The sequence below is a fragment of the Oryctolagus cuniculus genome, chromosome 12 (genome assembly GCF_964237555.1).
Source record: "Oryctolagus cuniculus chromosome 12, mOryCun1.1, whole genome shotgun sequence".
Lineage (NCBI taxonomy): Eukaryota > Metazoa > Chordata > Mammalia > Lagomorpha > Leporidae > Oryctolagus > Oryctolagus cuniculus.
The window spans coordinates 11,950,641-11,977,429 of NC_091443.1; the positions used below are offsets into that span (position 1 = coordinate 11,950,641).

At 45.5% G+C, this 26,789-nt stretch overlaps 2 protein-coding genes across 3 annotated transcripts in view; one reads left to right on the forward strand and one right to left on the reverse strand.

Moving 5' to 3' along the window:
* MCEE (methylmalonyl-CoA epimerase) overlaps positions 1-7,737 on the reverse strand; it is a 26,095-nt gene extending 18,358 nt beyond the window's left edge. The window contains exon 1 of the mRNA XM_002718291.5: positions 7,443-7,737. Within this exon, the coding sequence (XP_002718337.1) occupies positions 7,443-7,497 (55 nt within the window). The 5' untranslated portion in view covers positions 7,498-7,737. The remainder of the gene's footprint in view (positions 1-7,442) is intronic.
* MPHOSPH10 (M-phase phosphoprotein 10) lies at positions 7,611-25,052 on the forward strand. 2 transcript variants are annotated; one of them, XM_051822261.2, is made up of 12 exons: positions 7,846-8,026; positions 8,627-8,921; positions 8,964-9,389; positions 9,927-10,084; positions 10,841-11,006; positions 13,609-13,750; positions 14,962-15,029; positions 16,504-16,641; positions 19,331-19,441; positions 22,426-22,533; positions 24,215-24,445; positions 24,813-25,052. In XM_051822261.2, exons 1-12 carry the CDS (start codon positions 7,938-7,940, stop codon positions 24,960-24,962), a joined length of 2,082 nt encoding a protein of 693 aa, XP_051678221.1. In that variant the 5' UTR covers positions 7,846-7,937; the 3' UTR covers positions 24,963-25,052. The 2 variants fall into 2 exon arrangements, with proteins under 2 accessions (XP_008268000.1, XP_051678221.1); XM_008269778.4 differs by having other exon boundaries at positions 7,611-8,026; positions 8,627-9,389.
* The last annotated feature ends 1,737 nt before the right edge of the window (positions 25,053-26,789 follow it).

The window sequence follows — 26,789 nt, forward strand, 5'->3', positions numbered from 1 at the left end:
CAACTGATCTTGGACAAAGGAGCTGGAGCAAGGACGGTCTCATCAACAAAGGTGCTGGGAAACTGGATCTCCACATGCAGAAGTATGAAACAAGACCCCTACCTCGCACCTTATACAAAAATCAACTCAAAATGGATCAAGGATCTAAATCTACAACCTGATACTATCCAATCACTAGAGAACATTGGGGAAACGCTACAAGACAATGGCATAGGCAAAGACTTCTTGGTGATTAAAGACTTCAGGTGATTAAAGCCAAAATGGACAAATGAGATTACACCAAGCTGAGAAGCTTCTGTGCTGCAAAACAGCAAAGTGAAGAGGCAGTTGAAAGAATGGGAAAAATATTTATAAAATATGAAATTGCTAAAGGATTAATATCCAAAATCTACAGGGCCGGCACTGTGGCATATAGGTTAAGGCCGCTGCCTGCGGTGCCGGCATCATATGGGATATCAAGTCCTGGCTGCGTCACTTCCCATCCAGCTCTCCCGATGGCCTGGGAAACTGTAGAGGATGGCCCAAGTCCTTGGGCCCCTGCACTTGCATGGGAGACCTGGAGGAAGCTCCTGGCTCCTGACTTTGAATCAGCGCAGCTCCGGCCGTTGTGGCCATCTGGAGAATGAACCAGCGGATGGAAGACCTCTCTTTCTGTCTCTACCTTTCTCTGTAACTCTTTCAAATAAATTAAATAAATCTTAAAAAAAAAATGCTATTTTTACCACCCAGCTTAAGGGGATTTGGGATCCCATGGCAAGTTTTTAAACTGTACCCTTAGAAGTCTGTAGGAATGTACACAGATCTATACAGCTTTACAAACTTCGTACATTACGATTACAACTGTAGGAATATGGTGATTCTTCCCACCCTTCCTCCTCCCTTATTCCCACTCTTATTTTTTACTAAGGTCTATTTTCAATTAACTTTATACAAATATGATTATCTCTATGTTAAGTAAAGACTTCAATAAAAGTATGAAAAGAAAAAAACTGTTCTTCAACAGTTAAGACAAGGGCTGTTCCAAGTCACTGCTTCTCAAAGTATCAATTTTACTTCTACAGATTGCCTTTTAGGTGCTCTATTGGTTATCACAGGTCAAGGAGAACATATGGTTTGTCCCTTTGGAACTGGCTTATTTCACTAAGTATGATGTTTTCCAGTATCATTCATTTTTTGCAAATGACCGGATTTCAGTTTTTTTTTTTTTTTTATTACTGCTGTGTAGTATTCCATTTCCATAACTTTTTATCACTGGTTCTAAGAGTGAAAAGAGGAAAAAAAGTTTACTAGAATGGTGGGTTCTTCCTCCTTTTAATAGAAAACAAAATCTCCTTTCCATGTCAGAAATATAGAAAGATAACAGCATCTTCAAAAAATTTATTTATTTATTTGAAAGTCAAAGTTACAAAGAGAGTGAGAGACAGAGAAAAGACCTTCCATCTGCTGGTTCATTCCCTAGATATCCACAACACCCTGGGCCATACTAGACTGAAGCCAGTAGCCAGGAGCTTCTTCTGGATCTCTCACACGGGTGGCAGCAGCCCAAACACTTGGGTCATCTTCTGCTGGTGTTTCCCAGGCCATTAACATGGAACTGGCTTAGAAGTAGAGCAGCCAGGACACATATTGGCACTCGCAGAGAATGCTAGAATCGCAGGTGGTAGCTTTACCCCATCCCACAATACCAGTCTTAATAACAGCATCTTTATTATAAAAATTAAGACTTTGAGGCAATATGGGCTTATCTAATCTCTACAGGAGGGAAATAGTTCATTTTTATTGATATTATATTGTCCTTTAAGCACATATTCTAGGAATAGGACAGAAAAAAAAATACAGTGATACCAATGAGATTTCAATAATTCAGCTTCTTTAAAATGAAGGGATAAGGGTATGAAAACGGTCAACAAGCATATAAGATACTCAGCATCAGTTACTAGGGAAAAGCAAACCGAAACCACAACAAGGTACTACTCCAATGTCACCAAGATGGCTGAAACCAAGAAAACAAAAAACAAGTGTTGACAAAGATATGAGAAACTGGAACCCTTGTATGATGCAGGTGAGTGTCTACCATGGTGCAGCTGCCATGCAACAATTTGGCAGTTCCTCAAAAAATTAAACATATAATTACTGTCTCACCCAGCAATTCCACTCCTGAGTATCCAAAATAATGGAAAACAGGATCTCAAAACAAACACTGTGCACTCATGTTCACAGCAACATTCCCAGTAGCCAAACAACAGAATATTATCTAGACGCCAAGTCCCAACATACCCTACAAGAAGAGTGAACCTCACAAACATTAAGCGACAGAGTTGGATATAAAAGGTCATTTATTGTAAGTTCTCATTTACATGAAAGATCTAGATGAGCTAAATCCACAGTGAAAGCAGAACAGTGGTTGCCAGGGTCTGGAGGGAGGAGGGAACAGGGAGTGAGTAACATCAGGAATGGCTTTCCTTCAGAGGTGTTCGGGAACCAAGTCCAAGTGAGGGTTACACACCACTGCGAGCAAAATAAACACTGCCATAATGCACATTGTACATTTCTGAATGGTTAATTGCTATGCAAATTTGCCTCAAAAAAGCAGGAGAATTGAAATTCTAACAAGAGAAACTCTGGGTGAAATACTGTAGGCTAAACAAGCTGGGTGGGAAACATAGAATAAAAGGGTTAGAATAAGATAGATTCTGATACTTAATAGAAATGTGTACCTGAAAAGCTGGTCATCTGAACTTTTTAAAATTTTATTTTTTTTTTACTCTTAGTAACTTTTAAAGATATTGTCCCAACTTTATTGAGGTAAAATTAACAATAAGATCAGCGCGGTGCGCCGGCCGCAGCGCGCCAGCCGCGGCGGCCATTGGAGGGTGAACCAACAGCAAAGGAAGACCTTTCTCTCTCTCTCACTGTCCACTCTGCCTGTCAAAAAAAAAAAAAATTAACAATAAGAATTGTATATATTTATGGTATACAAAGCAATTTTTTGGTAGGGGGAGACAGGGAGAGAAAAACAAGAGAGCATACTAGCACCTGCTGGTTCATTCTCTAAATGCGCAGCTTCCCTGAGGCTGGGTCAAGGAGCGAGCCAAGAGCTGGGAACAATTTAGGTCTCCCAGCCAGCGGTGAGTCATCACCACTACGTCCCAGAGTTTAAACTGGGGAGAAGCTGAAGTCAAGAGCCTGAGCCAAGAATCAAACATAGGCATTTCGACATGGGACAGGCATTTTAACCTTTAGCCTAAATAGCCACTGAACACTTGCTCCCAATGGGATGTTTTGATATGCACATACATTGTGAAATGATTACCACAAACATACTAAAAAAAATGCTTTTTTCACTTTACTTGAAAGAGAGAGATGGAAAGAGATCTTCCACCTGCTGGTTCATACCCCATACGCTCCAATAGCCAGGCTGGGTCAGACCTAAGCCAGGAATTGGATTTCTACGAGGTCTTACATGTAGGTGGCAGCCTTCACCTGCGGCCTCCTATGGTGTGAATTAACAGGAAGCTACAACCCAGGCACCCCAATATGGGATGTGGGTGTCCCAAATGGTGACTTAACTGCTGCATGAACACACCCACCTCTATTCTTTTTATTTACTTTTCTTTCAGATTGCCCTCCAACTGGTAGAATTCAAAACTCCTTAAATTCAGGTTTCTCTGCCCCTTATAAAAAGCTGCAGCAGAACTGCATTACTTTGAACTGCATAATGTATAATTTGTGATTATTCCAATAAGGGTTACATTGCAGGAATAAACTGCAATGTATAGCTAAATGTGAATAAATGTAGCCTATACTTAAAAAGCAGGAGTATTAAAAAAAAAAAAAAAGCAAGAGCATGAAGATGAATAACTACAGACTTAAGAAATCAACTACTGGGGGCCGGCGCTGTGGCACAGTGGGTTAAAGCCCTGGCATCCCATATGGGCACCGGTTCCAGTCCCGGCTGCTCCTCTTCCAATCCCGCTGTCTGCTATGGCCTGGGATAGTTGTAGAAAATGGCCCAAGTCCTTGGGCCCCTGCACCTGCGTGGGAGACCTGGAAGACTCTCCTGGCTCCTGGCTTCAGACTGGCACAGCTCTGGCTGTTGCAGCCATCTGGGGAGTGAACCAGCGGATGAAAGACCTCTGTCTCTCTGTATCTACCTCTCCTCTCTCTGTGTAACTCTTTCAAATAAATAAAATAAATCTTTAAAAAAGAAATCAACTACTTTCATACGTGTCAGGAACGTTGTGTACAAGTAATAGGTATGTTAGAAAATCTGGTTGCGTCTAATTCCTATCTTCACCATGCAGACTCGCTAATCACTCTTAGCACCTTGACTTAAAAATATCACTGCCTTTCTTTCGAGATTTTGCACTTATTTCAGACCAAGCTTTCCAAACATTGTCTCAGATAAGTAAAGGTTTAGTTGCAAAGGTTTATATTCAAATGTGCTAATGGTTCTTATTAAAGCAATTAGATTTAAATTTGTGTCTAAATTATCATATAATTGTGAATAACCTCTTATAATAAGGTTTTTAAAAATATTCTGATCTGTCATATTTATTTATTTATTTGGAAGGCAGAGGGAGGAGAGATATTTCTCTCCCAGCTATTGGTTTTCTCCCCAAATGCCTACAACAGCCAGAGCAAAGCCAGGAGCTGCTAGTAACTCATTTCAGGTCTCCCACGTGGATGGCAGGAACCCCATTACTTAAGCCATCACTGTTATCTCCCCAGGTCTGACTAGCAGGAAGCTGGAGTCAGGAACCACAGCCAAGTATAGAACCCCAATACTGCAACACGGTATATAGGCATCTTAAACTCTAGGTTAAACACACATGCCTGTTAGCAGTTTTTTAAAAGATTTATAATTTACATGCCATAAAGTTCACCCATTTGAAGTGTACAATTCAGTAGTTTTTTGTCTACTTGGAAAGTTGTGCAACCTTTACATTCTCTAATTTTAGAACATGAAAAAAGTTTTTTAAGTCTGAATTTTTGCATATCTGGTTTGAGAAGATATATTTAGAAAGCTGTTTTAATTTATGACCTTTTTAATATGACATAACACTTATAACAAACATGCCTTTGAAGAACCTACAGGCTGGTTTTTATGCTCAAGGCTAATACACCCCGACCAGTCTCCACACACTCTCCATGTTTTACCAGCCACTGGGACTTAACATCAGCACAAGACAGAGTCCCATGGGGTAAAATAGTACTAATGTGACCTCAGATTCCCAGGACAAACCTATTGGTTTATTTTCCTGCTAGAGTTATACATACTTCAGTGCTCCTACGTACTCTTGCCTAAATCCATAATCCAAAGTAAATTGTGAAATTTCAAATACTGCATTAGACATGATACAGCAGCCTCTATCTGCCCACTAGACCTCACTAAGGACAGCAGTTCAGTAAGAACTTTGTGTAACCCTTCAACCCTGAGTCAGATATTATGTCCTCCATTTCAGGGATTAAAAAAAAAGAAAAGGCCTGACAGAGATTAAGTCATGTCCCTTAACATTATGCTAAATGGCGAAGCTGGGCCTCAAACCGTCTGGCACCAAAGCTGAGGCTTTTAAATCAGTACATTTACGTTGCTCATTCCTCTGAACCACTTTTTTTTTTTTTTTTTAAGACTTACTTACTTATTTGAAAGTTTGTTACAAAGAGAGAGAGAGAGAGAGAAAGATCTTCCATCTACTGGGTCGCTCCCAGGGACTGGGCCAGGCTGGAGCCAGTAGCTTCCTCCAGATCTCCTGTGGGGGCAGGGACCTAAGTACCTGGGCCATTCTCCACTGCTTTCCCAGGCACATTATTAGCAGGGAGTTGGATTGGAAGTGGAGCAGCCGGGATTCAAGCTGGCACCCATATGGGATGCTGGGAGGTGGCGCCTTTACTGGCTGTGCCACAACACAGGCCCCTGAACCATTCTTTTGATTCTCAAATTTTAGTATCTTTGTATGTGTTCTATGAGCAATTCCTACTTTCTAAGAGATGGCTTTCCAAGACAGAACAAGAGAGGACTCTTTTTTGCAAAGAGCTACTTGCCAAGGCAGATGCTGTGACATGGACATCTAGTCTGGGTGCTGAATGTTCCCCCACAGGCCCCTGTGTGGAAGCTCGGTTCCCAGGGTGGCGCTAATGGGAGGAGGCAGGGCCTGGAGGGAGTCCTCAGGCCACTGCACCGTCTTCCCTGGGAAGACGCTACTCCAGAGAGGGTTGTAAGAGAGGGTTTGGTCTGGTGCCCAACCGCGCTGCTTCCTGGCCTGTGACCTGCACCTTCCTCGGCAGGAGCCCACCACCGGCACCTACCACGCTCTCCAGAGGCCAAAAACGGTGCTGCTTGGTCTTGGACTTGAACTCCACAAAGTGAGCTACATACACCTTCCTCTTGCCTGGGGTACTGTGGCGTCCTAGTAAAAGCCAAAGCTATGGTGAATGAGTTAAGATACTGACTTGCAGCTCACAAGCACAGGAAGGCAGGGCTGCTGGTGTGTGCTATTACCAGCGGTGGGGGCCCACCGGTGAATCGCAAATTCGCGGAGGCTGTGCTCGGTGTGTTATGGTATTTCTCAGGTGTAAGATACCACAGCGCTGGGACAGCTAAACCCCGTTCCGGTGCACCTCTTCTTGGAATGCGGCTTCTCACTGAACCTGGGTGACCTGCGACGTGAGCCCACCAAGGAATGTGGTGACTGCGGAAAACGCCTGCACAGGTCAACCAGGAGCCGACGCGGTTTGAGCCCGGACTTCCAAGGCTGACCAGGTCCGCACGTTTCAATGGTGGGGCAGAGAAATCCAACCTTGACAAAGGCTCACGCCCTTGGCGCTAGGAGGATTTATCCCAAACCTCCAGGAGCAGCTCCCGTAGTTACCACCTGGCACTTTCCTGCTCACAGGAAATCTCAGACGAACGCTCGCCCTCGCACGAAGGGGAGAAGAGAAGGAAAAGACACACACAGGAGGAGCGTGTAGCCCTTAAGAAATAGTTTTTAAAAATGGAGGCGCAGAGAACTCCAGGAATGTCCCCTACCCGCCTGCCCGTCTCTTGCACGGTGCGGAATTCTTCCACCGCTGACCTCCGGCCGTGGCCAGCAGGTGCCCGGGCGCGCCGGGATGCACCGTCTGCAGGACTGGCCCTGCTTTCGGGGTTCTCCCCACCGCTCGGGGCGCGTCGCCCCACTCCCGTTCGCTCCTGCCCCCCTGCACAGGTTCCCTCGCCTCTCCGGCCGGAACATAAAAAAAGGGGCAAAATCATCCGCGCGCAGCTCCCGGGCCGGCAGCGCTGAGGAAACCCGGGTGCCGGGCTGAGCAGTCGCTGGGGGCTGCCGGGGGAGCCCAGCGCGCTCGAGCCGCCTGCTGCGCCCCCAGCGGCCTCCTCAGCCCCCTGGGCTCCCGTCCGCACGCCCGCCCCGCGGCGCAGCCCGAAGGCGCCCGGTATTCACCTACGGCGCTCGCGGCCCGCGCCGTCGCCGCCACCGCCTTCAGCGCGCGCGCCATTTTGGGAAGCGACCCGCTCAACACTGGCCCCCGGCCGGGGGGCGGGGCACGAGGCCGAAGGGGCGGTGACAGGGGAGCTGGGGGCGTGGCAACATAATACGATCCAGGAAGCTAGAACAGTGAGGCACTACTGCTTCTAAGGCGGAAACGTAAACCCGTGACGCATCGCCATTTGCGGCCCCACTGCAAAGCCAAACAGAAAGCCGAGAGAACGCTACCAGGGGCGATTTCCGGTTTCCCAGCCCGCCTTCCTGCGCAAGCGCAATGGAAGCTCGCGCGCTGCCTGTGGCTCCGGCTAGCGGTGGGTCGGGAACTTGTGTGCCGCGGAACCTTCGGTCGCCAGCTGCGGGTTGCGCGAGGCACGAGTTTGCTGCGCGGTTTCCGGTGGGGGCTCTTTCCAGTCTTCACGCGCGGAGCCGTGTCGCGAGTTGCCGGCGGCGATGGCTCCGCGGGTGTGGCGTCGGCGGACCCTGCAGCGCTGTGTGGAGGAGGTCAGCAAGGCCACCGGCCGGCCCGAGCGCTTCCTCACGTAAGTTCGCAGAGCCGGGGCACGGCCTCACGTGGGCTCGGGTTTCGGGCCCCCGGAAGGTTCCGGAGCTGCGTGAAGGGGGAGTGTGGTTCACTTTTCCCAAAATGTCAGACAGTTTCCGCACGCGCGGCCGGCCAGGACTTTAACATGGAAAGCAGCGCGGTGTGGCTTTTCCGTTGTGGGCTGGTGAGCTCCCACCAGAGGCCGGCTCGCGGCCAGCGCCGCGTCCTCGGGACGCGCACCTGCGTGTGCGCCCAGACCACGCTCACCTGTGCGCGCGCTGGACTGAAAGCTCGGGCTCGTCTGTCCACCCTGGCGACCGGGCCTTTCTGCGTTGTGCCCCGCGCTCCTCAGCGGTCCTGGGACTTGTGCCTCGGGCCTGAATTCTGAGTGCGACAACTACTATCCTGTTCGCCAGGCTAACTCCAGCGTAAATCTCCACCATCTGACTCTCCGTCATCATTTGCCTGGGATGCCAGAATCTATATCTAAAATTGACATGCATTTAAATTTGATTTTGCTGAAGAGTTTCCTTTATTTTAGGAGTGCTGTGAAATCACTGCGCATGTGTGTAATTCTCATTTACTCCCCCCCCAATAGGATTCAAGATGAATTGGCCTCCAACTTCATTTCTTTAACCAAAGTACTTTATGACTTCAATAAAACGCTAGAGAAAGGTGGGACCCATGGGAGTCCTTTACAGAAACTGGTGATAAATAAATTTGATGATGAGCAGATTTGGCAACAGTTGGAACTGCAGAATGAACCGATTTTACAGTACTTCCAAAATGCAGTTAGTACAGCAGTTAAAGACGAAGACATCAGTCTTTTCCCAGCGAACGAGGCCCAGCAGTGTGAGGAGGCTGGCTCAGAGGTGGAGGCTGATGGCTCAGAGGTGGAGGCTGATGGCTCAGAGATGGAGGTGGATGACTCAGAGGTGGAGGCCGATGGCTCAGAGAGGGAGGCCGATGGCCAGGAGGAGACAGCACAAGCCCTGGAGGAGGAGGAAGCCTCCGGCCTGAGCGGAGATGATCCTGAAGGAGATGAGAAAGCTAACAGCTCCGGCGGACTTGACCTGAGGAGAAGCCCCGACTTCAGTGATGAGGATTCGGATCGTGACTTTGACATCAGCAAGTTGGAACAGGAGAGCAGGGTGCAAAACAGAGGGCCTGGGAAGCCGAGAGAGAAGTCCGTAGTCGACGATAGATTCTTCAAGCTAGCTGAAATGGAGGCTTTTTTAGAAAACGTAGAAAAAGAAGAACAACAAAATGATGATGAAGAGGAGGAAGAAGATATTGATCTTTTTGAAGATGTTGATTCCGATGAAGATGAGGGAGGGCTGTTTGGAAATCAGAAACCGAAGGTAACAGTTTTGGGAGAGGAGAAGAGGCAGGACTGTGTTCTTCAAATTAGATTTTATTCATTTTCCCTAGGAGAGATGTAGAGCACCTCAAAATTCACCTGGCATAAATGAAGAATTTTGGTTAATTGAAAAAATTAAACTGAGGTCCTCATTTCCCATCACAAAACACTGTTATGTGGGTTAAGAAGCATAATCATACTTTAAAGATACTCAGATTTTTTTCTTGATTTATTTTCAAGAAGCACTGCACTGAAAGGGAGGCATTTGTATCCTTTATTTAGGCAGCAGTACTTTGGAAGTGATTGTGCTTGGGAGATTTAGAGATAAGGAATTTGTCCTGTACCTTTTCAGTTATAAATGAATCGCTACTTCCATTCATTTTGTTATAATCCAGTCCTTATGGTTTTATGGTAGTGGTAGTATTTGCCAATTTACCCTATTTTAAAATTAGAAAAAAAAATGTAGTATACATACACATGTGTGCATGTTTTAGTGTATTTTTCTATCTTTGAAATATTTTTAAAATCTGTATTTCAGTCAGCTAAAAGTTCCAGAAACCTGAAATACAAAGATTTCTTTGATCCAGTTGAAAGCGATGGGGAGGTGCCGCGTGTTAACGATGGTGGGCGGGAGTCAGACATGGAGGAGGAAGAGATTGCTGAGGAGGAAATAGCGGAAGGAAGCATTTCTGAAACGTGAGTATTTTGAATCGTCCTTGAACTTGTAAACAGAATTGCTGCTCTTGTATGCAATACTCATAGTTGTCAAGTATTTTATTTCTTCAGTTGCATTACCTAAGATCAAATAGAAGTCTCTGATAGGTAGTCTCAAGATAGCCAGTGGAGGCCAGCGCTGCGGCTCACTAGGCTAATCCTCCGCCTGTGGCACCGGCACCCTGGGTTCTAGTCCTGGTTGGGGCGCCGGATTCGGTCCCGCCGGTTGCCCCTCTTCCAGTCTGGCTCTCTGCTGTGGCCTGGGAGTGCAGTAGAGGATGGCCCAAGTGCTTGGACCCTGCACCCGCATGGGAGACCAGGAGAAGCACCTGGCTCCCGGCTTTGGATCGGTGCAGTGCGCCGGCCTCAGCAGCCACTTGGGGGTGAACCAACAGAAAAAGAAAGACCTTTCTCTCTGTCTCTCTCTCTCACTGTCTAACTCTGCCTGTTTTAAAAAAAAAAAAAAAAGATAGCCAGTGGAGCAGTCAGGAGCAGTTGCCCGTATGGGATGTCAGCATCGCAGGCAGTGGCTCTACCTGCTACACCACAACACTGGCCCAACAATTTCTTACACAGCGTTTCACCTAGATAGTTCTGTTCTTTGATGACTGACTTTGGAAGTTCTGAATATTTGGTTGCATCATGCATACCAGCAAAACCTATGTTACTGGGAAATTTATTTTTGTTTTCCTAAGGAAAAGTAGTATGTTTCCTTTCATAAGCATTTTGGTGTTACAGGGATGAAGATAATGACCTTGAAAGTGAAGATGGTAACCAAAAAGAAATCTCGAAGAGAGTGACCTTTGCTTTGCCAGATGATGAGGAAACTGAAGATACAGACGTTTTAAATGTAAAAACAGATTCAGAGGAAGTTAAATCTTCTTTTGAAAAAAGACAGGAGAAGGTAATTATCAGGAATAAAAGGAAATTTTTATATGCTTACCATGACTAAAATTCACAGACAGCTAACCAATATACCTCTTTTTCTTGTTGGATCTATTAACCATCATTTAAAAACAAACATTTTGCTGCTGTTCTCTAAAGCGCACTGAATGTCAGTGCCTCACAGAAAGTTTAATTCACAAAAATGAGCTTGCTACTCCAAGGCTTTCAGTGGGGAGCACATGTGTAAAACTTGTTTCTTTGTGGTGTCCTTGGTGTCTTCATTCCAGTGGCAGGTCTCCTGATGCGCTTCCTGCAAGCCTCTCACTACTGTTACAGCTCCTCTGCAGGATGTGGCCTGTCTGTAAGGTGTGAGTGCTGGAGTTGGTTTTTAATAGTGTCCTTTATTTTTCTATTTATTTGAGAGATACAGAGACAGACACAGCTCCTGTCTGCTGGTTCATTCTCTAAATGTCTACGACAGCGTGGACTAGGATGGGGCCAGAATTGGGAGCCAGGAACTCAGTCCAGATCTCCCACATGGGTTGCAGGAACCCAGTTACTTGAGCCATCACTGTGACTTCCCTGGGATCAGGAGGCAGAACCAGGAATTAAACCCAGGCACTCCAGTTGCAATGCAGGTGTCTTTATTGCCAGGCTAAATGCTTGTTCCCTGAGGTAGCTTATTTTTGTTTTAAATTTTGTTTATTTGAGAGGCAGAGAGCTTTCTGCTGGTTTACTTCCCAAATGCCTGCAGGTGCTAGGGGCACTGAAGATGGGAGCTAGGAACTACTTCTTGAGCTGTCACCGCTGCCTTCCATGGTTCACATTAGCAGGAAGCTGGAATCAGGAGCTGGAGCTGGGAATTAAACCCAGGCACTAATGTGGGACGCAGGCATCCTAACCAGCATCTAACCGGCTATGCTAAATGTCCATCCTCCTGAGTTATAACTAAAACCATCATAAGTACATCTTCCAGATTGATAAAAACGTGATTTCATACAGATGAAAAATCACTCAGTTTTAATGGATGTAGTCTAGCTCCAATCATTTGGCTGTATCACCTTTAAAATACATTACACAATTAGAAAATGAGAATAGACAGATAATGTAAAACACCGGGGTTGTCAAAGGATTATTTTAAAGATAGAATTTGAGTTGAATCCACAATTGTCAGGTTGTCCTAGAAGAGAAAGTCTGAAGAAAACTAAAAGGAAATAAATTTGTCAGTGGCTTTTTGTCCTTTCCTACATCCCACCAAAAGAGGAAAGCAACATTTGGTTTGATTGTGGAATTATTCAAACTTTCAAGAAATAGCTGAGTTAATGCTGTTTAATCAGTTCCCACAAAGAGTTAAGGAAAACTTGCAGATTATTATAAGATGAAAACTCCAACCTGAAAAAGTTAGCATTAAAGTACTTATTTATGAATAGTGATGCAAAAATCTATAACAGCACTGTGAAAATCATGCCTTGCAAAATGTGGGCCAATTATTCTCTTGATTCCCTGTTAGAAAATCTAATTCTTGGTTCTGAAGGTTAAGGACCTGAACCATATAGTCCCCTTCATACATGTCAGACATTCCTTGACACTCAATATCCAGTCTGAATTTGTCATTTCTGGTGATGTACAGACTTATCTGCAAAAATGCTTCATGGTGAATTTCTAGAAACATTCCTTTAAAATCAGGAATAGGGTTGGGCATGGTGGTGTAGCAGGTTGAGCAGTTTGGGACACCTGTATTCCATATCAGAGTGCCAGTTCTTGTCCCTGCTGTTCTACCTCCCACCTAGGTTCTTGCTACTGTGTACCTTGGGAAGACGTTATATGAAGGCCCAAGTTCTTAGGTCCATGCTGCCTACTTGGGGAGAGGCCTGGATGCAGTTCCAGGCTCCTGGCTTAGGCTTGCTCCAGCTCTAGCTGTTGCCAGTGTTTGAGAAGTGGCCACAAGTAGAACATCTTCTCTGTCTCCACTTCTCTCTATCACTATGGCTTTCAAATAAATCAATCTTAAAAAATAAAATCAAGAATAAGACCAAGTGTTCATTGTTTAAAATTATTACTGTCATTTAACATTCTATTAGAAGTATTAGCAAGTGCAACTACAAAAAAGATTAGGAAGTAAAAGACTAAAGAAAGCATTAATATTTACCCGAGATACTAGAAAAACCAACAGATAAACTAAAAAGCTGTTAGGAAAAATAAGAATCCTGTCAGGTAGCTGAAAAAGCTGGTGTTTTATACACTGAGATCATTCTAATTGTTGTCTTTCAGAAGTTAGAGGTAATTGGGATTTGGGTGTAGAGTCAAAGGGTCAGACTCCATCAGATACTAGTCTAATAAGATAGGACATTTGAATAGAATAGGGTCTGAGGGGACCTAGTATATTAAATGTGGCATTTCAGATCAGTGGGGAAGAGAGCCATTGCAGCTCACCCTGCCTTGGGCAATGGCACTAGGAACTCACTGGCATAAAAAGGTGGCGAGAGCACAATAGAATTGTGTTTGAGGAATTTGAGTTTGAGGAACTGTACATTTCTTTTTCTGTTTTTAAAAATATTTGCTTTTACACAACCATAAGTCCAATTTTATTTCCTAAGTCTGTAACTTTGTGTCTTTCTTAGATGAATGAAAAGATTGCATCTTTAGAAAAAGAATTACTGGAAAAGAAGCCGTGGCAGCTCCAGGGGGAAGTGACTGCACAGAAGCGGCCGGAGAACAGCCTCCTGGAGGAGACCCTGCACTTCGACCACGCTGTCCGCATGGGTACGGCCCCCCGGGCTTCTGCAGAGCACTCCCTTGTGCGCCCCAGCTGCAGAAACTGTCACTCAGTAGGATGCAGCAGTTAACATTTCCCCACATTTGCTCTCTCCTTTACGGGTGTGTGATTGTGTGTGTGTGCCCTTTTCTCCCTGATTTTTTTCCCCTGAATTATTTGAAACTAAGTTGCTAATACTGTGGCACTTCATTCCTCCGTATTTTTACATGGGACTTCTAAGAACTGGGACATTCTCCTGTATAACCCTAGTACCACTAATCCACCTAAGAAATGTAACATTGAAACACCAAGGATACCAATGATACCCAACGTATGATCCATAGTCAGATTTCCTGTTGTGGGGTCTTTACAAGGCTTCCATCCTGTCACTGCTCTGATTAAATTATGGGCTCTGCACTGAGCCTCTTGTCAGCTCATTGAGCACTTTGTTTTTGTGCTCTGAAGTCAAAATGAGTTTCTGCAAAATTTCAGCAGAAGAGAGAATGGAAAAAAGAAGGAAAGTCCCCAGATGCCTGAGATAGAACAGTTAGCACCTACTACCATTTATATTCTAGTTCTGTGGTCCTCAACCTTGAGGGAGCATCAGAACGGTTGTTAAAGGTAGCTAGGGCCGGTGTTGTGGCATAGCAGGTTAAGCCACTGCGTGCAGTGCCAGCATCCCATATGGGCACCGGTTCAAGTCCTAGCTGCTCCACTTCCGATCTAGCTCTCTGCCAATGTCCTGGTGAAAGCAGTGGAAGCTCTCTCTGCCACTTCTTTTTCTCTCTCTGTATGTCTCTGACTTTCAAATAAGTAAATAGATCTTAAAAAAAAAAAAGAAGAAGAAAGCAAGCAGTGAAAGATGACCTCAAGTCCTCGGGCCCCTGCACTCACGTGGGAGACCTAAGAAATTCCTGGCTCATGGTTTCAGTCCAGCCCAGCCCCAACCATTGTGGCCATTTGGAGAGTGAACCAGCTGTGGAAGATCAGTCATATTCTCTCTCTCTCTCTCTCTCTCTCTCTCAAACTCTGCCTTTCAAATAAAATAAATCTTAAAAAAAAACAAAAACAACTCAGGTAGCTGTCCCCTTTCCCTGCTTTCTGATTCTAGAGGTGTGGGGTGGCCCAAAACTGCATTTCCCACAGGTTCTCCGGTGTTGCTGATGCTTTGGATCCTCGGTCTTGTGTACTCAGTAAATTCATGTTTCATTTCCTTTAGCACCTGTGATTACGGAGGAAACCACCCTTCAACTAGAAGATATCATTAAGCAGAGGATAAGAGATAAGGTCAGAAGAAGTAAATATGACTTGATTTACATTTCAATGAAGTTTTTAGAAATGATGTTTCCGTATTTTGGGAGTAGGGATAATGCTGTCTTCTTTTTTTAATTTATTTATTTGAAAGACAGAGTTACAGAGAGAGGCAGAGAAAGAGAGGTCTTCCATCCACTGGTTCACTCCCCAGATGGCCACAATGGCCAGAGCTGTGTCAATCCGAAACCAGGAGCCAAGAGCCTTCTCTGGGTCTCCCACATGGGTGCAGGGGCCCAAGGATTTGGGCCATCCTCCACTGCTTTCCCAGGCCACAGCAGAGAGCTGGATCAGAAGAGGATCAGCCGGGACTAGAACTGGCGCCCATGGGATGCCGGTGCCTCAGACCAGGGCTTTAACGCGCTGATAATGCTGTCTTTATTTGCACTTAATTAGGTTCTTCATGGTAAAAGCCTTAACTCAGTGCCAGCATTGTAGCACAGCAGGTCAAGCCACTATTTGTGACACCAGCATCCCATACTGGATTGCTAGTTCGAGTGCTAGCTGCTCAGTTTTCAATCCAGGTTCCTGCTGATGCACCTGGAAAGGCAGCAGAAGATGCCTAAGTGCTTGGGCTCCTGCCATCCATGTGGGAGAACAGGAGGGAATTCCTGCCTCCTGGCTTCCACCTGGCTCAGCTCAATTGAGGAGTGAACCAACGGATTGAAGCTCTCTCTCGTTCTGCCTTTCAGAAAAATAAATTTTTAAAAAACATACAAAAGTCTTGAATCTAGACTAAGACTGTTTTCAGCTTTTGTTGTGTGAGGTACTGTGAGAAAAGTAGTAGCTGGGAATGGCAGTGCTGTGCCTGGAGGGACAGGGAAGCCAGAGCTGTCGCCAGTCCCCTTCCTCCTGCATCAGGCTGGCCTGTCAGATGGTGTCACATGGAGCTGCTGAGGGCTGTTGGGAATGGTAATCGGTGTCTGACGTGCTGTGGTTACACCCAGCACCCATAATGTGGCAAATCAAGGGTCTGTCTGTTCTGTGTTGACCCAGCAAAGAATTGTTTAGGGATTGATCTGATTTTGTAAACTTAGAATAAAAATTGAGCATGTGGCATGTACAATAAGAGATGGTTGTTATAACATGTATGTTTACCCACACTTTGGTGTTAAACATGCAAAAGGTTTAAGGGAGGGTGTTACATACAGAATGTCCTGAGATTTGAAATGAAACTAGGTAAATCTGGGGCTTGATTTTTAAACAAACTGGATGGGGAAATGTGAAATTAAGATTGGCAAACAGGAGAAAGGCTACTTTAAAACAAAAACAGAACAGGATATTTGAATAGTCTGCTCTTTGCTTTTCTTGATGCTGCTTCTTTGTGATTTGATAGTCATCTCAGAGGTTGGCTTACTTTTTTTATACAATTGGCAAAAGATTTTTAAGTGAGGCTAGAAATAAGTTACAGATCCCATTAATTTATATTCTCCTTGCCCTTCTGTTTCAGGCTTGGGATGATGTGGTAAGGAAAGAAAAACCCAAGGAGGATGCATATGAGTATAAAAAGCGCTTAACATTAGACCACGAAAAGAGTAAATTGAGCCTGGCTGAAATTTATGAACAGGAATACATCAAGCTCAACCAGGTAAGAAAGCTTCTATGGCAAAGCTATTATTTAAGGAATAGAAATAGAAAACCAGGCCGTTTATACTGTTGAGATCATGAAGCCACAATCTTCGGTCACCTAGTTTAAGTGGGAGACAGAGAATGCTGACAATAGAGGGGTTCCAGTGTTCCACTGAACAGGAAGAAGAGGGTTTTGCTTTGCAGTTAGATGTTGGTCACCTTGTACGTAAGCAGCCAGTTACTCACCCTCCAGTAATTAAGGTAGTATTACAATTTAGGATCGTTTCTCATTGATATTTTGAAGTTACTTTGATGTATTTTATATGATTATGGATTTTTGTCCTTTCTTTTGCTTAAATTCTAAAGTCATCTCTGATTAAATAGCAGTACTGGGTTATATTCCCAATATAACAGTTGAATTGTTCTTCACATTTGGTGCATTGGGAATGTGCTCAGTGTGCGCTTAGGGTTGAGGAGGCATATTTATTCTGGTAAAGCCGTTGAGGATTGCTGCTGGATTTTGTCAGCTAATGCCAACCACGCAGCAATGGCAGGCAGTGCGCTGAGGCCCCTGTAGCCGAACAGCTGGGAAGATTGCAATTAAAATTCCCCCTGGTTACCTTGCAAGCCAAGGAAACAGTTGAAGGAATATTTGTGCAGCTTCAACTGATACTTATTGAACTTCTACTGGCAATTTTGAAGAGATTCAGTCAATACCAAAAGTTTGGGTAACAGAGAATGTTCAAAATTTAATTAAATAGGTGATATAGCAGCTTATGCTAGTTGTGTTAGTATTAGTTTTTTTTTGTTTTGTTTTGTTTTTTAGATTTTATTTATTTATTTGAAAGAGAGCCACAGACAAAGGGAAAGACAGAGTGAAAGATCTTCCACCTGCTGGTTCACTCCCCAGACAGCAGCAATGGCCAGAGCTGGGCTGAGGTGAAGCCAGGAGCCAGGAACCTCCTCTGGGTCCCCCATGCGGGTGTAGGGGCCCAAGCACCTGGGCCATCCTCCACTGCTTTCCAAGGCCACAGCAGGGAGCTGGGTTGGAAGAGAAGCAGCCGGGACATGAACCGGCGCCACAGGCAGAGGCTCAGCCCATTACAGCACGATGCTGGCTCCCAAGTATTGGTTTTATTCCTCTGTCAGAGTCGGCAGCCAGTTTGGCAGTTTTTGGGTATGGACTTGGAGTTCTAGTATTTGAATGAGCTGAGCCACTTCTAGACCCATTGGTGTAGGAGGTGATGCCGGGGACTGTCAGTGTTTGCTGCAGCTTGGTTTCAGACAGGAGGGAAGAAGCAAGGTGAAAGGAGACAGCTCCAGCATGAGCCTTTATCATGGCTGGGTATTTGACGGGATCAGGAAAATGCTGTATAGCAAATATATGACTTTGCAGTATTATTAAGGTTTTTAAAACATGAGTTAAGGTAGAAGCAAGAGTATCCTGGTACCTGGGTGTGACTGGAGTTTGGGCCCTGATGACGAGTGGTAGAAACAGATTAGATTCTTCTCTGGCATCAGGTGTGGAGGCAGTCGGTGGTTTCCTGGTTCTGGTGTTTATTGTTTTCTTCCATGTCTTAATGAAAAAAAACTGAAAATCGTCTTAGCCTTTTAGAATAAGAATTTTGGGCTAGAGGGAAAAGAAATACAAAATTTACATTTTCACCTTAATAGAATTAAAATTGTCATTTTTTTCAGTGTTAATTTATCAGAATAAATCTTTAGCATTTTATATAAAAACAAAAGGAAGAAAAAAGACCCTATAAGCCAAATCAATATTTGGATATTTTTCTTTCTTAATTGATGTGAGATTCATTCAATATAAAATTAACTACTTCAAAATGAACAGTTGAGGAACATTTAGTACAGTGTTGTGTAAATCCTGCATCTGTCTAGTCCCAAAATAAAACTCCATACTCATTGAGCAGTTGCCAAGCTGTATTCTGTGTCTGTAAATTCCAGTGTTCTGGACGTTTCGTATAGATGGAGTCCAACAGGTGACCTTTTAGGGCCAGCTCTTTGACTTAGCACGGTATTTTCATGATCATGGCATGTATAGTACTTTACTTCTTTTTTGTAGCTGAGTAATAGTCCGCTGTCTGTATATGCATTCATCCCTAGATGGGAAGTTGGGCTGTTTTCACCTTTAGCTGTTGTGGATACTACTGTGTACATATACCTGTTTCAGTACTTGCTTTTAATTCTATTGAGTGTTAACCTAAGAATGGAATTTCTGGCTCGTATGGTAATTGTTTCACTTTCCATGGAGTTGCCAAGCTTATTAGCATTGTGACTGCTCCATTTTATATTCCCACTAGTCATGCACAGGTTCCATTTTCTCCATGTCTTCACCCACATCTGTTGTCTGTCACCACTGTTTTTGGTTTTCTCCCCCCTCGTTGTGGGCATCCTAATGGGAATAGCTTATCTCTTAACAGAAGTCAACCCCGAAGGAGTGAAGTTGCAAGTTGTAAGTTTTAGAGGATGTTAGAGGTGACGGTTACTTGTAGGTACTGAAATGCACGTCACCTTTGTTCTTCGGTAGTTGGTACCATCGTGGCACTAATGCCTTTCATTTTGTCTGAATATTTCTGTGTAGCTGAAGCTTTGGTGATGAGAATTTGGGAATACCCTCATTGGCCTTCAGTGTTTTTCCTGTGGTATATGTTAAGCTGCTTAGTCTGACATTGTTGACCTTATTTCCTAAGCAAAAAGCAGAAGAAGAAGAAAATCCGGAGCATGTGGAAATTCAGAAGATGATGGATGCCCTCTTTTTAAAGCTGGATGCTCTGTCAAACTTCCACTTCATCCCTAAGCCGGTAAGCGTGTTAGCAGTCTGTGTGCGGCCAGCAGATGGGACCTTGACAACAGCTTTTGTGAGACTCACTCCTTACTGGGTTTTAGGGTGCAAACTTGTCGTGATGCCCTGCCACTTGTAGGCAGGGCCTCCTCGAGGAGTGCTCGTTTCTGGTGCCATGATAGTTCTGGCTCCCCTGCGCGTGCAGCCTGCGCTCCTGTTGGCCCCTGCCAGACCCTCAGCCTTAACCCTCAGGGACCTGTCCTTTCCCCAGCCTCCCGTCCTTTAGTTCCATTCTCAGTGCATGATGGGAATGGAGATACGCAGTGTCCATACTGGGCATTTATTGAGTACCTGCTACCTGCCACCTTGCCTCCCTTGCATGCATTAACTTCTTTTTTTTATTTTTATTTTTATTTTTATTTTTTTTGACAGGCAGAGTGGACAGTGAGAGAGAGAGACAGAGAGAAAGGTCTTCCTTTTGCCGTTGGTTCACCCTCCAATGGCTGCCGCGGCTGGCGCACTGCGGCCGGCGCACCGCGCTGATCCGATGGCAGGAGCCAGGAGCCAGGTGCTTTTCCTGGTCTCCCATGGGGTGCAGGGCCCAAGCACCTGGGCCATCCTCCACTGCACTCCCTGGCCACAGCAGAGGGCTGGCCTGGAAGAGGGGCAACCGGGACAGAATCCGGCGCCCCGACCAGGACTAGAACCTGGTGTGCCGGCGCCGCTAGGCGGAGGATTAGCCTATTGAGCCGCGGCGCCGGCCATGCATTAACTTCTAATGTACAAGACACTGAGGCAGATGGTGCCTCCAGTTTCAGATGAGGAAACGGGCTTAGAGATGGGAGTGGCCCATGCTGTCTTCACTGCCTACAGCTCCCTTGGCCAGGCCCAAACCCCACAAGTGATCTCCTTGTCTGGTTGACTCTCATCCAGGACACTGACTTGGCTCAGTATCTGCCTGCTTGGGAGCTTCATCTTCTACTCACCACCTTCTTGAAACCTCTAGGACAGTGCTTGTACCATTCTTTCATTGCTTGCTCTCCTGCGGCCCTTTGGTAGCTCTACAATGTCGGGAGTTAATGCAAGTCCAGAATTCTAAGGCTAATTCTGCTCCTGACTAGCTTTGAGATTCAGGTAGATTGCTTCACATTTCATCTGCAGCATAGATGATAGTCTCCAAGATCCTTTCTGATTTGTTGATGGTTAGGTGATTTTACCTTTGTATTCTGATTTCTCAGCAGACAGTAAGCTTTTATCACCTGGTTTTTAAATCCTGTAGTTTGTATAAAAAGTGGGTTTTTAATGTGTGTGTTGTCTGCACGCTCCAGCTGGAAAGACCTGCTTGCTTTTTCCTCTTCAGAAATGCAGACTTGGAGTGTGGGCCCCACAGTGCCCCTGTTTTCCCATTCAGGTTGGGTTTTCCCTCGCCTTCTCAGTAGACTGCTGAGCAGTCACCAGCCATCATTTTTGGATGTATCTTGAACTACATCCATTCTCTCCATATTTCTGTTTATTGTAGAGTAGAACACAGTGTTCCTAATAAATAATTGAGCAGTGGTCCTGTGGAAGAAGTGATTTCTTCCATACTGTGACATTTTTCTCTGGGAATCCAGGCTCTGTTGTTTTTCTGCTTGTTTTTTGTTCTTGAAGTTTCCTGGGGCAAATGTCTCGTAGTTCACTGGAGTATGGGCAGGACTGTGAAAAGCAGAGTGAGTGGGCTGAGGAGTCAGTGATGTGCTTGGAAGCAGAACCTCCTCCCACAGTTCAGCCGCTGGTGACAGGGAGGGGTCTGAGTGATGCTCTTGCTCCCCGTCCCTGGTGACCCTCACAGAGACAGGCAGGAATCTGACGTGAAGAGCACTGTGAGTCTAGGTGTGTGGTAAGTAATCTCCATTGCTCTTTGATTACCATGAGCAGTGGGAAACCGGTTTTGATTTCTGAATTTCTTGAGTAATTCTTTCAAAAAATGGAAAAAAAAAAAAAAAAGACTGATACAAACCCAAATGGTCCCCAGTTAGCGTTGCATTCCTCTGCCCTTGTCATAGTGGATGTGTTTGACTTCAGCAGGGGATGGGATTACTTGAGAAAGTCCACACAGGCCACAGGTATAAATAGGTTAGTACAGAGAGAGGAACTGAGCTTGATTGTGGCAGAAATGCCAGCAGAGATGTCGAAGCAGCAGAAGACCCTGCAGCTCGGCTGGCCTAGGGTTTCGGAGGTGCCCAGGCTGTGCACAGCACCTGCATTCCAGCCGGCTTACAGCTTCAGCTGTCAGCACACTAACGTTTTAATGATCTCCCCATAAAGTACTTTATGTGTAGAGCTTCCTTGTCTGCACAGGATTGGTTCTAGGACTCCACCCTCAGTATCAAACTATGCAGGTGCTCCAGTCCCTTTCGTAAAATGGCGTAAATCTGAAGATAACCTACACATGTCCTCCCGGATACTTTAAGTCACCTCATGCCCCTAATACAATATTAGTTGCTATATTACTATATAATTTAGGATCTCTTTGGTCTGCAGTTGGTTGAATCCACAGGTGTGGAACCTCCCAGATATGGAGGCCTGATTGTATAGGACTCTAAGTTGATAACTTCACAGTTCACATATTTTATGTTAAAGCCGCTGTTTTTTTTTTTTTTTTTTAAGATTTATTTATTTATTGGAAAGGCAGAGTTAGAGAGAGGGAGAGACACAGAGAAAGCTCCTCTGTCTGCTAGTTTACTCCCCAAATGGCCACAACGGCCAGGGCTGGGTCAGACTGGAGCCAGGAACTTCATCCAGATCTCCCATGTGGGTGGCAGGGACCCAAGCACTTGACCCATTCTACTGCTTTCCTGGGTGCATTAGCAGGGAGTTGGATTGGAAGTGGAGCAGCCAGGACTTGAAGCAGCACCTTAGGATACCCACACTGCAGGCCACGGCTTAACCTGCTAAACCATAATGCTGGCCCCAGGGCCACTTTTGACTTCCTATTGAGTGCGTGTGTTGTCTCTTTTCCAGCCTGCACCAGAGATCAAAGTTGTGTCAAACCTGCCAGCCATCACTATGGAGGAAGTAGCCCCCGTGAGTGTTAGTGATGCAGCCCTCCTGGCCCCAGAGGAAATCAAGGTAAGAAGCGGAGGTTGAGACATAAACATGTATACAAGTCAGACCTTAGATACAGGCAGATCTCCGTTTATTTATTAGCACTCCTTTGAATTTGTAGTTTTTATTTATTTATTTATTTATTTTTTGACAGGCAGAGTGGACAGTGAGAGAGAGAGACAGAGAGAAAGGTCTTCCTTTTTGCCGTTGGTTCACCCTCCAATGGCCGCCGCGGCCAGCGCGCTGCAGCCGGCGCACCGCACTGATCCGATGACAGGAGCCAGGTGCTTATCCTGGTCTCCTATGGGGTGCAGGGCCCAAGTACTTGGGCCATCCTCCACTGCACTCCCTGGCCACAGCAGAGAGCTGGCCTGGAAGAGGGGCAACTGGGACAGAATCCGGCGCCCCGACCAGGACTAGAACCCGGTGTGCCGGCGCCGCAAGGCGGAGGATTAGCCTAGTGAGCCGTGGCGCCGGCCCGAGTTTGTAGTTTTTATTCTGATATATCTAAGTAGTTTATAGGTCGAGTCAAACTAACATCAAAATATTCCATACAAGCAGGCATTAGTATGAGTTGCTGGTATTAGAAGTAGTATAAAAGCAATTTTTAAGTATCCAGTATGAGTGTCTTGTTATAATCCAAATCTGAACACTAGTAGTTACAAAGTTAGGTTGAAATAAACTGCTTATACATTAGGAGCAAAGGGCTTTGGATCTAGAATACAGCGTTTAGGTCTTGGAAGAAGTTAGTTTTACCAAATGGAGAAAAATGACGCCAGTGCCTTATGCAATAATGGTGGTTTCTGCCAGGCCCACAGCACAAGGTTGGCCAGCAGCAGGGCCCTGTTTCTTTCTCCTCATTGCTTTGCTGTTCCCACTCCTCCTGTCGGAGCTTCTGCCATCTCCGTGAGGGTGGCCACCCTGGCACAGTGGGCTGGCAGCTGAGGAGAAGAGACGGACAAACTGGTCTGCAGTGGAGGGGTGTTTTCCTTTCCTCTGTGGTTTCTCGGTCTCTGGGAACCTGTGCCCTGTGTCTTTGCAGCTCAGGCATGCCTCAGGCCCATGCTGGAGTCTCTGATACATTGACTTGAGAACCCAACTCTCCATGCCACCTTTGTGAATTTGTTTGGTAACTGAACTGTCACTGAAAAAGTCTGTTATGTCAAACACTGCATCTAGGGTTTTTTTGTTTGCTTGTTTTTGTTTTAAAGATTTTATTTATTTAAGAGGTAGAGTTACAGAGAAAGGCAGAGACAGAGAGAAAGGTCTTCCATCCGCTGGTTTACTCCCCAAATGGCTGCAGTGGCTGGAGCTGAGCCGATCTGGAGCCAGGAACAACTTCTGGGTCTCCCACATGGGTACAGGGGCCCAAGTACTTGGGCCATCCTCCAGTGCTTTCCCAGGCCATAAACAGAGAGCTGGATCAGAAGTGGAGCAGCTGAGACTCGAACCAGCACCCATAGGGATGTGGGTGCTACAGGCAGAAGCCTGGCCTACTACGCCCTAGTGCCAGCCCCTGCGTCCAGGTTTTAAAGAGCTGCTAGCCAAGCCCTCTGGAACTCAGGTGGGGATTGCACTGCATCCTGACGCACTGAGCCACGTCCTTACAGCCCCTGAGCTGCCTACTCTCTGCTCTCTTCTGCGGCAGTTCCCTGCGTTGATGTTAGACTAGAGTAACTGCTGTGTTGGTGGTGTTTCTTTATAGGAGAAAAATAAAGCTGGAGATATAAAAACAGCTGCCGAGAAAACAGCTACAGACAAGAAGCGAGAACGGAGGAAAAAGAAATATCAGAAACGCTTGAAAATAAAAGAGAGGGAGAAGCGGAGAAAACAACTTGAAAAGAGCAACCCAGACCAAGGAGGAAAATACACCAAAGCCAGAGCTTCGGAGACCTTGAAACATCTGACCAAAACCGGCAGAGCTTCCTTGTTAAAGGTAAGGACGGGAAGGACGCTGCTGAAGAGACCTGCGGGTTAGGCGCTGTCTCCTGGCCTGGGACGCCAGGGCCAGTGGCACAGCCCCCACAGGGTGGAGACTGACTGGTGGAGGAGCTTCCAAGTTTGTCCCACTTGGGCCTGCAGCAGTTTTTGTTCACTCCCTTCTCCCTTAAATCGCAAGAACATTGCACCAGTGTGGGATGTACAGGATACCTGTCCACAAACGGATGCAATTGTTTCTAATTTTACTTCTTTCTTGAATTTATACCTTTGCACATTATTGTATTCATAATATAGTTATAGTTTGGCTTTCTTATGAATAAGCACATTTTCACAGCCTGAACATATCTTCATTTTAATTACAGGATGAAGGGAAAGACAAAGCCTTAAAGTCATCTCAAGCATTCTTTTCTAAATTACAAGATCAAGTGAAGATGCAAATCAGTGATGCAAAGAAGACGGAAAAGAAAAAGAAAAAAAGACAAGATATTTCTGTTCATAAATTAAAACTGTAATATATTTTGAAAATAATGTAAATATTAACATGAAAGCTTCTACCCATTTGCTGCCACTGTTCTGTTTATAATAAAATGTTTGAGACTTTCTTTGTATCTGTGGCAGATATTGGAGAACCCCACAGTGTATAGAGATAAACCCTGACCTGTTTTTGGAAAATCCATGTGGTCTGCACTGGGTGTAAGGCAGGACCTAGCTCCTTGGGTCCTTCCTGCATAAAGCAGTACGTGTGCCTTTGGAAGTGATCTTCCATGGCCTGAGCAAGGACCGAGGGCGGCTGTAGGTAGCCATCCGTAGTCAGATGCAGAAAGGACCGTGTGGGCTGGAAGTGATTCCAGGAGCCATAGGAACCTGGTACACCCAGCACAGTAGACTGGCAGCTTCATCTGTGGCCACGAGGTGCTCCCAGTCCAGCCATCCCATCAGGGAAAGTTGTCTTTTGCCTGTAAGGTCTTACCGTGACATGGTGGACATGATTTAAGCCTTATTCCAGGTGGGTTCTGTCTGTCTGTTTCTCTGCCTCTGAAATCAATCTAAAAATTTTTTTTGGTGTATCCCCATTGTTCTTCGAGCACTTCCTTATTTTTGCTTTCAGATGTTGCAGGCTTATCCTATACTATCCCTGGAATCAACTATTTTCCCAAGGAACCTCAGGCCATGACTTGGAAATTAGAGTACTTCAAAAAGTTTATGGAGGAGGCCGTAGTGGGTAAAGCCACTGCCTGCAGTGCCAGCATCCCATATGGGCACTGGTTCGAGTCCTGGCTGCTCCACTTCTGATCCCACTCTCTGCTGTGGCCTGAGAAAGCAGTAGAGGGATGTCCCCTGTCCTTGGGTCTCCGCACATGGGAAAACGGAAGAAGATCCTGGCTCCTGGCTTTGGATCAGCACAGCTCCAGCCGTTGTGGCCATCTGGGGAGTGAACCAGCAGATGGAAGGCCTCTGCCTCTCTGTAACTCTGCCTTTCAGACAAATAAATACATTTTTTTTAAAAAGTTTATGGAGATGAAATTAAAAGATTTTGGTGCAAAAATTTTTGAAATACAGTTTTTTTCATAATATACATTGGTTTTAAGGCTTTATTGAGGTATAATTGACATACAATAAATTCCACATTTAAATTTGATACGCTTTGGCGTATACACACCAAGCTCTCACCATGATGAAGACGGTGAGTCCATCCATGTCCCTGAATGTTCCCTTTGTATTTCCTCGTTCTAAGCACCTGCTGTCCCTCTTCCTGTCCCTAGGCAGCCACTGACCTTGTCATTGTACATAATAGACATTTTCATGAGCTTTTTGAAGACCCCTTGTATGCATGGATATCAATCTCTTTTTTTTTGCACCAAAATAAACGTCTTTTAATTCCATTTCCACGAACTTTTTGAAATCTTGTGTATCCCCCAAAGTTAACGGTTGGAAACCTAACCCTCAAATTTGCATGTCGGAGGTGTTTGGAGGTGGGGCCCTTGCGAGGTAATTAGGAGGGGAGCACGCCATGTAGGCGAGCCCCCATGACGGCACAACGGCTTTGTAAGAGGAGGGGAGGGTTAAGCTGGCAGTTCATGCTGTGTCGCCCTGTGCTGCCCTCGCCCATGTTGCGATGCAGCACGAGACCTTTACTGCCTGCTCAGCAGGTGCCGGCACCACGGGCTAGGATTCCGCAGCCTCCAAACCATGAGCCAAACCAACCGCTCCTCTTTAGAAAGTGCCTGGTCTCAGGTGTAGTTAACTCGGATACCAATTTCTGGGCGCTAGGTGAGTTCATGGCTGCTATGCCTACTCGACAGACGGGTAGAAGATCGTGCCTTCTCAAGCCCCTTTTA

What these genes read in the sequence shown, in the direction of transcription:
- MPHOSPH10 (XM_008269778.4), top strand. Translation starts at nt 7,938, where the DNA reads ATGGCTCCGCGGGTGTGGCGTCGGCGGACCCTGCAGCGCTGTGTGGAG. An exon ending in TTGAAAAAAGACAGGAGAAG is followed by an intron (nt 11,007 to 13,608) that starts GTAATTATCAGG and finishes TGTCTTTCTTAG; the next exon opens with ATGAATGAAAAGATTGCATC. An exon ending in TGGCCCCAGAGGAAATCAAG is followed by an intron (nt 22,534 to 24,214) that starts GTAAGAAGCGGA and finishes GTTTCTTTATAG; the next exon opens with GAGAAAAATAAAGCTGGAGA.